General features: G+C 39.6%; 1 protein-coding gene across 1 annotated transcript; it reads left to right on the forward strand.

The window, feature by feature from the left end:
- The first annotated feature begins 8,235 nt into the window (after positions 1–8,235).
- On the forward strand, positions 8,236–11,993 carry LOC121711894 (alpha-1,6-mannosyl-glycoprotein 2-beta-N-acetylglucosaminyltransferase). The gene is made up of 2 exons (XM_042095765.1): positions 8,236–8,345; positions 8,463–11,993. The coding sequence occupies exon 2, from the start codon at positions 8,679–8,681 to the stop codon at positions 9,945–9,947; it is 1,269 nt and encodes a 422-aa protein (XP_041951699.1). The 5' UTR covers positions 8,236–8,345; positions 8,463–8,678; the 3' UTR covers positions 9,948–11,993.
- Positions 11,994–12,739: the final 746 nt, after the last annotated feature.

The raw sequence follows: 12,739 nt of genomic DNA on the forward strand, positions 1-12,739 counted from the left end.
GAATTGATTTGCAATTGAGCTCAAATATCAAGAACGTTTCCCCAGAATTGTAACCACTATTGTGTCAGGGTTAGGGTTATACGCTGTGAACTGTGTGAGCCAGTTCTCAGCATATATAGGCAGCACAGCCCTCATCAAACCTCTGCCCCAGTGGTCAAAGAGTAGTTATTTTTAAAAAAATATGTAACATTCATCTTTGCCTCAAGTATTAAATTACTTAATTGGCTGAGCCAGTTGAAGAAGCCACAATCTTTGGTGGAAGAGGAGGACATATCTGCAAATGAATGTGGCATCCCATAATTTACGATGTTATTGAAAATGAGGTTTTGAGGGGTTTTAATCTGTTCAGCAGTGAAATTGAAGCCTTTAAGAACAACATGAACTTTTGACCCAAGAGCCTGCCATATATAATGGACATGGGTGAACAACTAACATGAGAGGCCAAGGACAACAGACCCCCCCCCCCCCCCTTGCTGTAATCCCACACAGGCATACACACTTGACAGATTATGCGTCTCCTCTCTGCTCAGAGACTTGCTCTCGGACATTCTCGTTTGTGTGCTGGAAGGAGCCAGCATGTCCTTTACAAAGCCAGCTGCTTCCTGAAGGCATGCTCCATCATCTGCTTCTGTTGATATTATGAGAGACATCTGGCCTCTGCAGTAGTCTAGGGTCTATCCTGTTGTGTGAGAAAGCAAATCAAGTGAAGTGTAAGGCAAACACAATAATTTATCTGATTGCGCAGTGTGAAAAAGCACATGTGTCTGAGCCAACACCACAACAAGCAGCCTATTGTGATCCTAAAAATTCAGCTTTTGACGTGGGTGATGTTTTTTTTTATTTCATGCTTCTGTAGATGAATTTCCAAGTCATAAAACAAGGTTTCTGAGGATAGCATATCATGCACATTTTACAATGTAACACTGCAATCAGGAAGACTGCAAAAAACTGCACTTTTATGATGACTGGAAATTCAACAGATCTGGTAGCAATCAGACAAAATGGCTGCCAGTAGGCTTGGCAAACCCCTAAATGTATTCTACTGCTTGTCTTGAGTGAAATGAAGGGAGTGCGCTCCTGCATGAAAAATCTATATGCTCACAATATGACTGTGTCAGTCCGAGCATATCAGCTTATGGAATGCTACTCCCACGGTTATATTTTAAGATCTCCCCCATTTACATGCTGGTGCATTCCAATGTCTGGCAAATGCATATGCTATTTGTTTTTTTGACATTGCTATGAGAAGTGATAACAACACCTACTCTGTTTTAAAAACAAGCAAAGTTATTACTTGTTTTGTGTATTTGTTTTTTGTTTGTTTATATCTTTGTAAACATATCCCTTGTTCATTAGGACTGGCGTTTTGGCTCAGAGACTCATGTTAGGGAGCTAGCGTAGCCAGTGAACCTGTGGTCGTCCATCTGCACGGTGACAGTTTGAGGGTACTCCAGGGCCATGCTGTCTGCCTCTCGCCTCGGTGATCGAAACAGCAGAGCAAGTTCTTTTTCTAATTAGCCAAACACCCTCAGCGCGTGCTATTGGGTGCGTGTTGTAGCCTACATGCTCTCCCCAAAATGCAAGAGGAATACAAGAGATAAACAATTGGCAGGGAGACAAAAAAGCAGAAGTTTGCACTGTTGAAATGATGATGAATGCTGCCTCATACTGGTTTCATTCAAAAACACGAACAATCTGTGAACACATTTTTCTTGTCTCTTTCCTCTGTCATATAACAACACACATATATGATACCAACCCATGTACAGATCTTTCATCTGACTCATTTAAAAAATATATATTAAAAACTCCCTGTGCCATTCTGGGAAGGTTTCCCTCTGAATACGATGGGGCAGTGAGAGAGAAAGGACATCCAAATTGAGCTGGGTCCAGTTGCAACAACAGAAAACCACATGCAGCCCGTAACATTGTGTGCCTCAGTGTGTTCCAGGATATGCTCAGATCCCTGGAGGCAAATTAATCACGCACGTGTCAGCAACAGAGCAGTGTATACAGAGCTGAAGTTTAAAAAGTGACAAGAATTAAGAATTGGGTTGGAACTAAATCTGATGCCCCAAGTCAATAATAGCTGTTGAATTGACTTGGGACATCTCTTGGAGATTACAGCTGTCCTAAAAGAACGTCCTCCTGCTCTAGTGGTTTCTTCTGAAGGAGTTTTCAACAAACTGCCTTTAGTCAATGAAGTCCAACTTTGTAACTGTTTCCAGACCTACTATGAGCTTTGACAAAGAATCTTCTTCTTCAGTGCCAGTGTCACTGGCATGGTGTATTGCAAAATAGTGCCTGAGAGCGTCCACAGACCAGGCTCTGGTTCATTTTTGTCACCTTATACTACACTACGATTCTGTAAGCTGATACTGTAAGCTGCTCTAAATGTAACCATGCCCCAAACCATTGGCACACATTACCACCTGTATGCCTGGTATTTCTCCTTCTCTCTCTTACTGTCTCTTTACATTATGTCAGACTTGTGGCTTAAATGTTAAATAAAATAAAAATGAAAAATGAAATAAAGATAAAGAAAATTAAACATAGAAAATAAAGAATGGGCATTACGAATGCATTAAACACACCCAGGAGATGCAGGTATTAAATGTGGTTTGATTTTGCCCATTTCCTTTTGAGGGGAACGGTATTTCACTGAATGTTTGTGTGGGTTGTGGGCAGCTTTGGGGTTAATATTTTCCCTCACGCATATTTTGGTCCCAGACAGATATCCACACCCAGGCACTAACTCTGCACGGAGACACACTCCTCCCTTGCGTGCTCATACTCACTCTCACTCACACTCACACAAGTGTCTTGTTCTTGTGTAAGTGTCACAGGAGCATGATCGCATAGCTCTGTGCAACACACTCATCTGCATTCAATTGCAGCTGAGGTGACTGAGTCATCATCCTGACGTACGTTCAGCGCCTTCTGTGCCCATGCTTTTTTTTTTTTTTTGCCCCAGCATTTTTTTTTCTTTGAAAGAGGATGTATGACTGTCAAGGCATAGCCTGGGTGTGCTGATTGGAAACAGCTGTCAGAGATGTCGGTGCTGTACCGTTACTTAGCATGAGGTAATATGTATTTACAACGAGCCTGGTGGAGACATTGTTGCATGTAAGATGATCCGAATAGCTAAGAGTCACATGTCAGAAACAGCATGTTTAACTCCCCAACCAACACCCCAACCAACCTTCACACTTCGCATTAAAAACGTCATGAAAAAATGTAGTTACACATGCATGGATACAAATGTGTTTTTATAAATATTGTGCTCTCGAAAAACAATAACATTACTGTTTACGAAAACCAGCCCTACCCAACACAAGCCTTTAGCTTGTACCAACCAAACTGTCTACAGGCCAAGGATTATTTCACGCCACTGTAACTCACTATGCAGTCCATAGAGACTCTTGAGTGATGTGTCGGCCTTTCAAACGGATCCTTTTAGCATTACAGATAAACAAAACAACGCGATGAAATCATGAGGATTAATTTTGACCATATTATGCTGAGGCGAGTCAGCTCCTCAGGTTTTCCATTTGCTAAGTTTACACTTTGTTGGCTTGAAGGATGGCTTTTGAACTTTTACAGGAAAAGTTTCACAAAGTTTCACAAGGATTGGTTGAAGTCTTTTTTCTTTTTTCCCAAGTTCATGTTCCTCATTCTTTCATAGATCTATAAATGCTCTTAAAGCTGCACTAAACATGTGACTCATTTGCTTAAGATCCTTGTGTATATATTGAGTGTCCACATAAAACAGAGCTATTTAGTGAGCTGGGCTGTGGAAGCTAAGTACAGAGATCTAGGTGAAAAACAATGGCCTGAACTAAGTTCTAAGCTAAACAACTGACTCAAAACTATGCTGGGAAGAGGACAATTCAAAATATATTAGAATATCGTATGTTGGTGTGTGGCTGAGAGAGAGTAAAGAGAAGAAGAGAATAGAGAGGGAGACAGAGAGATAGAGAGGGAGAGAAGACAGATGGAGTATGCAGTTCATTTGGAATATTCAAAACAATGACTCAGCCATGAGTTATTTCTAGCTGTGTATACAGTGATCTGACACATGCAAAAATGATAAGGCTTTGTTGTTAAAGTCAAGCCTAACCTTGCTATTATTATAAAGGGTGTTTTAAAACATAGTTATTCAACTTATCCAACATTAAAGGGGTATTACATTTGACAGATTGGTCTCCAGTCTCTTATCGTAGCCAAATAACCTGGGCCTATCACACACCCATTCTCCCCTGTCTCTGGGTGGAACAACATACTGTTTAGTGCAATCACATTCTGAATTTGTACGTTATTCCAAACACCGTCAAAGACGTAAGATAAATATTTCTGTACAGCTAAGAGAGTTTAGTTCAAGTATACTGTTATGAAAAGTCCTTTTTTGAATGCTTGTGACCAAAAAGGAAAAAAATGTCTGCTTTCTTCCTCTTGGTAACGAATCCATTGTTTTCAAACATGGACATATGAATTCACTTACATAATCTCTTGGGTACTGAGCATGTAGGCTTAAATGAGTTACACTAGGATGGAAGAAATATTACAGAATGCAAACTGAAGTATAAATGAAACATCTGGATTAATCAATTGCAATGGAGGTGGTGATTGTGGAGTCTTGACTTTCCTTCTTTGACTCTCTTAGTAGCACTCTGAGTCATTTTGTTTTTTCTCTTTCATTCAATTTTATTTGAACGGTGCCATACACAGCCATGTCCTCTAGATCCTGGCTTGACATCAGGGGTTATACACTAGAACTGAATTGAATTGAATTGAACACATAGGACAACTTTATTCTTTGATGAGATAAACAGTTTTTCCTAAAAACAGCTGCCAGAGTAGAGAACAGGGCTACACTTTAAAGAGAGCCATTATTTTCTTTGTGAAACTGTCAACAGACTGTGTCCTCCAGTTTCTTCTCCAGACAGTTTTCAATATGATTTGTTGCATCACATGCTACAAGTGACTGTCTGGTTAGGGAGGCAGCATACGAGAGGTGCAGACACATCCTTAAGCTGTGGGCCTGAAGCTGCCATTATTCTTGTGGACCCGGGGCAAAGAGGCACTGATTAGATTTTATTGCAACACATTATTTCCTGAAGTATATTGGCTCGCATGAAACACTGCACATGTCAAAATGTTCCAATAAAAATAGAGAATTTTAATTCAATCAATTTCAAGTTTTCCCACCTTATTTTGTTTAATATGATCTTTTTTCTTCATTTGCTGCGGTTGGATTTACAGGCCTATACTTTTTCATTTATTTTTTGGATTTTTAACTTCATATCTGATATCAAATGTATTTAATACATGCTTTGGCAGTAAAAATGTGTTACTTAATCCATATAAAAATGCATGAATGGATCATATTCACTTGTCCAGGGAGTTGGGATATTTTAAATATGTCTCACTGAGTGCAAACACAATCGTAAAATATGATAACATAATTTATTGACTGAGTATGACTTTGAGCTTAAGTTGACATGACTTTTATGTTGTCTGTTTGCAATATGATTCAAAATATCAATATTTAGACTGAACTCTGTTATCTGAATTCCTGCTTAAATATGCAAAAACAACAACTGAACTAAACAAACTAAAATGATCTTTTCCTCTTAAATAGTGTACTTTCTATGGAACAATATCTGATTTGGCAAAGAGCACAATCATATTTGACATTGTTCATGTTACAGATCATTGTTACATTGTTACAGATCATTTTTAAGCCATTTCAGTCAAGATTTAAAACAAATATATATTTGGCTACATTTTAATCAGACTCAATTATACTCCATTCACAGAGGAATAAAAAAAGACAATATATCATGAAATATCCAATCAGTCAACACAGAGTGCTGCATGTTAACCAAATGTCCCAGCCAAAGAAAAACAAGGATGCAAGTCTGCACATACAGTATGCATGTATTGTATAGGCAACATGTATGAGAGGGACGTTGATGAAACTTTGAATAGATGTTGCTTTGCTTTTCTTTTACTATGTTTGCACATAAACAAATTGGAGTCAAACAATTAACTCATATTATGATCAGATAGGTTTTAGGTGAACTGGATGAAGGTCTTGTTTTGGACCAAATAACTATCAAATATACTAGAATGATATAGCTGGCATCTACTGTGTACATGGAACAAACAATTTGTCAGCCTCCAGTGGTATCAAGATCAAATGATAGTCACTGTCACTTGGCCAACACATTGGCACCTTTACCTGTCATGAAATCAAATCTTTGTGTGCTTATTTGAGTAATTTGTGCTTCCTTTTTGCAAGTCTGTTACAGACATGTTCACATGCTGAAGTGGAGTGTGCTGTTGCCTCAGCAAAGCAAAAGCATGACTGAGGATGCAAAGCCTTGTGCCTACTATGGGACTACTGGGTCTTTATTTCTAGAATATTTGAATTAGGAGTTACAGCAGAAATCCACCATCGTGAATTCAAATGTCATATATTTCTTTAAAAAGTGTTAATTCAGTATTTCATGAAGATATCTTGTAATTATTGCAAATGTCACTGAGCTCACATATGGAAGGGATTTTTTGTTTCGATGTCGAGTTTCAAAGCACTTCCAGTTGAATCATTATTGCTAATTTACTTCAACTCACAGATAAATAAATTGTGTTGAGGCTAAATTTTGTGTCACTAGGCCTAGTAGAAATAAACATTAGGCCTAGTAGAAATAAACATTTTGGCTGCTCTTGTACACTGATCTTAAAAACTTCAGACACTCAAATGTTTCAAATTTCGCTGTTTAATCTTCAAATTTGTAAACTGCAGCCGTTACCAAAATTATCATGTGATCATGTCCAGTTAGTTCAACTCCATACCTGAACAGATCCCTGAAAGAATTATACATTTAATTCTTATTTTTTTTATCGACAGCGTTTTGTTATAGGCTAAGAAAGCTTTTTATCATGTTTGTGACAAACTGCAAAAAACGCTGCTGGAGCACATGTGTTTGTCATTACTGAATCACATTGATCCAGACCGTAAATCATTATAGGGGAAGCAGATCCGAAATATTTTATGTGTGCGCTGAGCAACAAGGCATGCACCTCCTCCAGAGGAAACAGTTCAAGATGGCCTGGAACAACCAGCGACTCCATTCAGCTATGGAAACAGGAACAGTTCATTGTGGCATATTATTATGTAGCCTATAGTCATGAGTGGCTCTGCATAAGTGTGACTTCCTCCCCTCATTGTTAGCCACAAGCATGGGGGAGCTATTAGGCTGTTTTTACCTCACTGTTGAGTAACATTTAAGGTGCCAGAGGAAAAAATCACCTCTCAAAATGCTACATTGTCTTTATCTGGCATTTATCACAAATAGTTGGTGCAAATTATGATTTATGTGTTTAGGTTGTAATTGCACCCAAGTGCATAGCCTACCACATTTTTTTTTGATCTGATATCAGAGTGTCCTGTACTTGTGTCCTACTCTTGCCACCTAGAGGGTAAAAGACGAAGTGCTGTTACCCTCATATACTTGTAGGACATTGTTAGGCCAGATTAGACCAAAAAGAATGATTTGCTATGGCTATTTTCTCTCAAAGGATAAAAAAAACTGCATATATTGGATAATTGTGATGGGATAACTTTCTTATTAATAACTTCATTTTATTATTTGGGGACAGAAAGTAGAAGTAACAGTGCAGCTGCATAATAGAATGACTGTAATACGTTCTTTAATTTTTCACATTAAGATCTAGGCTAACTGTAATCTTTTGTGTCATTAGGGGAACAGTGCCGAATAGAATGGTGACAACATGGCCCCGTGGTTGGAGGGCCCATTATTAACTCTCGTGGGAAGCAATTAAGATTTAATTAAATGGGGCCTGGAATAATATCCTTGCAAGCAGAACAGAATTCCTTCCCTTAACCCTTTGAAAGGGTATCGAAGTCTAACTTTGTAACGAGTTGACAGAATATTTAGATAGGCTACAACTGGTTACTTTTGCTTTGTTTCCGCCAAAAATGAGAGCGCCGTAAGAGCAGGCATAGACCTATACTTCAGTGTCCCGAAAAGTTTTGACACGAAAAAAAACTTGCAGCCTAGTCGATGGGTTGGGCTGAAACTTCTCTTCCTCGTTCTCTGTAGGCCTACAGACCTCCTGAACGATTCGTGATATCCCTTCTCAAATTACAAGAGCATAGGTAGGACACTGATTCGTCAACTTTGAGTTTTGTCTGCTCCCGTTGGCTGTAGTTTGTAGTACACGTCAGCAGTCAATTTCTAGTCATCCCCTTGTACACGAACTGTCTTTTTCCTCTTCCTGGTTTCTAGTTTCTTATGACACATGACAATTTCTATAAGGTGAGTGAACTTTAAGATTGTATAGCTACTACAACATAGAAGTAATACGAGTGTTGTACTTTCAAAGTTTGAAATTAAACGGCCTAACGGTGGTTTATTTGTGTTGTTTCATCTCAGGTGCTGCTATACCTAAATTAACGTTAAGCAAATGTCATAGTCTACTTCGACACAAGCGCCGATGATCTCGTCTACAGAACAATGTGTTGAATGCGTATTTGAAGACTTTCTGCAGAAACGGAGTGCGTAATCTAAAACGTTTAATAACGCACTTCTAAACCATGAACACGAATGTTTGTCTGTGCTCCCATCTGTAGCCTGCAAGCGAATTCATGAATGTCTGTAGCTCAATGTGACAAAATGAGATTCAGACTTCTCCGACGAAACCTGATTGCCTTCCTGCTCGTCTCCCTAGTTGTGCTAATTTTAATATATACAAAATTAGCTATAGTCTCAGAGAAACCTCCCGAGACCCCACCTCAGGACCCCAACACCCAAGCCACTGTCATAAGCAAGTTTCAGTATGGATCAGTCATGGACATGCGCACATCAGTTTATGACAGTAACTTCAAACAGGTTATTCAGAATGATGACAAGTTCCCAGGTGACCCCGAAGTGGTCATTGTTGTGCAAGTTCACAACAGACCAGCTTACCTCAAGATGTTAATTCAGTCATTGGGAAATGCTGCAGATATTCACAAGTTTTTGATCATCTTCAGTCATGACTATTTTTCCCAGGAAATGGCCGATATAGTTCAAGGGATAACCTTCTGCAAGGTTTTGCAAATTTATTTCCCTTACAGCCGACAGCTCTATCCAAACGAGTTTCCTGGACAGGATCCAAAGGACTGTCCACGGGATATAGCCAAGGCTGAGGCCATCAAATCAGAATGCCTCAATGCTGAGCACCCAGACTCCTATGGTCATTACCGGGAGGCGTCTATCACACAGACTAAACACCATTGGTGGTGGAAACTTCATTTTGTGTGGGAGCGGGTACATGCTCTTCAGGGATTCAGCGGTTTCACCATCTTCATTGAGGAGGACAACTACATCCTCCCTGACTTTTATCAGTTCTTCAAGGGCATGTTGGAGCACAAGAAGTCTGACTGCCCGGACTGCGATATGCTGGCCCTTGGCAACCACGATGGCCTTGGCCGCTTTCAGGAATTGTCAGGCAAGCTGGAGACAGCGAGCTGGCTGTCAACGAAACATAACATTGGCATGGGCATCTCCAGGGAGGTCTACTACAAGATGATGGGCTGCAACACCGAGTACTGCACCTACGACGACTACAACTGGGACTGGACCCTGCAGAACCTTTCTGGGACGTGCATCTCCAAACCCCTGAAGGTGCTTGTGGCATGTGGCTCCAGGGTCCTGCATACTGGCGACTGTGGCATGCACAAGAAGGAGGCCTGCCGCCCTGAACAGGCCCAGGTGAAGGTGCAAGAGTCGCTCCAGCTAGCAAAGTCAGCCCTCTTTCCACAGACTCTCGCCGTGACAGACCACGGCTCTGCACAGCACCAGCCGCACATGAAAAATGGGGGGTGGGGGGACATCCGGGACCATGCACTATGCAAAAACTATGCCAAACGTCTCTAAACACCTTTATTGTTTCCCCAAAAAAATGTTTGGGGTGTTTTAAAAGTGCCATTAAGATCATTAGAGCAAGAAGTTGCTGGAAAAATATTTTACTTACTGTAACTTACAGTGTCTTCCAAAGATGCACGTGGGCAAAAAGAGATAACACGCATCACTATTTCAGGAATGTAAATTTTAATTTCTCTAAAAAAAAAGATGATGTGATAAATGTACTTAAATGGTAAGATTTTGATTGCCTGTAATCTGTGAGTAGGTTTGCTTTCCAACCATATAACTGTTATTATTGTTCATTATGTGTTTTTTTTTGTATACAGCTTTCTTTTCGGCCATGGCTACAAAACAAAAGTGTATTGTGAAGCTAAATCATGGCTGCAAAAGACCATCCAAGTGCATGGACGGATTATGAACTTTCGGGCCCCTGGGCCCAGTTGTATTAAGGGCCCCCCACTAATTGTTGTATGGAGTATGAATTGTAATATGTGAGAAGGAGGGTTTGGGGGTCTTCCCCCAGAATTTTTTCAATTTGTATGATGTGATTTCCTGTATTCTGGTGCATTCTGAGGATGGCCAATACTTTAATTCAATCAGATTCATAGCCTACATCCTGATTTGTTGGTATTGAGGCAATGATGGGCCCCTGGGCCCGGTAGGCCCGTGCAGTAATCCATCCCTGTCCAAGTGCCATATTCATTTCTATAATCCGTCCCAGTTTTTCACATTTCTTCTTCTGTGAGGACTCTTTGAGCTTCCATTCTGCACTGAATCCATAAACTATTCTGTGACGGAGAGCAAATGCATTCTATATAAGTAGCCTTCCTAAACGTGTAAAGCCTTATTTCTAATTGAGACACATTTTAATCAAGTTAGTGTAAAAAGAATGAATGTCCACCTTTATTCAGGGTCTTTCCATGTGTGCTTTGTTTTATTTTATTTTGAATAAGGGTTGGCCAATGTAGTGTTAGTTTGATCATGGTTATCTGGTATCTGTCCGCCATTATTTGCATGGGTGTTTACACAGTTCTGATGGACGAAACCACATGGAAAACAACTGTTGCTTCACATGCTACCAAGTTTGGTTCCACAATGTTATATCTCCATTTTAAAAACAATAAATCATATTATTTAATAGTGTATCTCAGGTAATATCAATCCAATTGCAGTTTTGATTGAGTAAAGATAAATCAAATAACAATACCCAATTACAGTTCTACTGAAATTACTGGAGAATCAAAATGTAAAAATTCAGGAAAATGGAGGATATAGCGTTTTGGAACCAAACTCTTCAATTGTTTTGCTTTTATGGGCATTTCTTGTAATATTGATGACACAACAGGACATTTATTTTTAAATAACAGTGGAAGGAGGCTTTAGTTTAGGCTTATCTGCTCTGCAGTTGTTTCAAAGGTCCCTGTTGTGTTTGTCTTTCTTTGTGAAATGTTGGTTTTGCTGAGCTGGACATCTGTGCTTTCCTCCATGCTGACCTTTGTTCTACAGGAAGGTGTGTTTCCTCTTGGTTAGCGCCTACGAGGTTGCACTATCGCCAGCACCTACCACTGTGATCACACTACTGTTACAAGTCCTCTAGCTATCACACGGATGTACTGTACGTCATACTTAAAGCATTATCTTTCTTACAAAGAGTGCATGGGGCAAAGTGGGCAGGTTCTCTTTTGTCACACCACTTCTGTTGCCTTAAAGAGATTTGTTTTTTAATCCAGGAGAAATGGGCCAAGGAAATATTCCATATCTGAACCCCTCTTCCTTTCCTATAGCTTCCAGACCAATTCAGTAATGAAAGCCATAATCTGAACTGCCTGTGTTTCTATGCATGTCCTATTGTTTTGTTCATTTGGATGTTTTGTATGCGTTTTGACTGTAAAATCCAAAGATGAGTCAGTGGTGGAGGGATGGCAAGACCTAAATGTAAATAATCTTTCGAAAAATATTTAGAGATATTCTAAATGAAGACAGCTGTGGAATATGTTGACAGTGATTTCTCAGACTGCCACTGACTGTAAATAAACATGAAAAATTCCCAGTGCCCTACATTTTCATTTGATCTGACATTTATTTGAATGGTTATGACAGGAAGAGCATCCATGCGGTAGCCTATTTATAACAACGTTATGCTGCAACATCTATATAAAAAAATGTCTGTTGAGATTTGGTAGATGTTTAGTTTTCTACTTCCCCATAGTAGTTTCATGATTCTTCAAAAGTATTTTCACTCACCTTTTAGACCAGGGGTGTCAAACTAGGTAGTGGGTCGGATTTGTTGGAATGAGACCTCGTGGTGGGCTGTCATGGTCATTATCTTTTTCTGCATGGGTATCAGAGTGTTATTTGATTATTACATTACATTACATTACATTTGGCTGACGCTTTTTTAACCAAAGCGACTAACAACATGGTAAACAGTAAGTTTTAGAACAATTCTCACAATTTTAGGACAGTTTAAAAAAAACACATTAGAGTACAGTAAGAATAAGTGCGTCGGTGAGTGCTGTATTTTAACAGTTACTTGTCAGTTTAACGGCTGGTGAGTGCTAAGATCAGTAAGACTTGTTGTAAGTGTTGCTATGAGAGTAGATGTTCTCTAAAGAGCTGGGTCTTCAGGAGTTTTTTGAAAGTGGAAAAGGATGTCCCTGCCCTTGTAGGAACTGGCAGTGTGTTCCACCAACGAGGAACAACAGATGAGAAAAGTTTGGATTGGCTTGAGCGTACCGGTGGTAGTGATTATATCACTTATGAGCAAACAAGTAGGCCTACAAATAATGTACTGCTGTCATATG

The sequence above is a fragment of the Alosa sapidissima genome, chromosome 6, assembly GCF_018492685.1.
Source record: "Alosa sapidissima isolate fAloSap1 chromosome 6, fAloSap1.pri, whole genome shotgun sequence".
NCBI classification, from domain to species: domain Eukaryota; kingdom Metazoa; phylum Chordata; class Actinopteri; order Clupeiformes; family Clupeidae; genus Alosa; species Alosa sapidissima.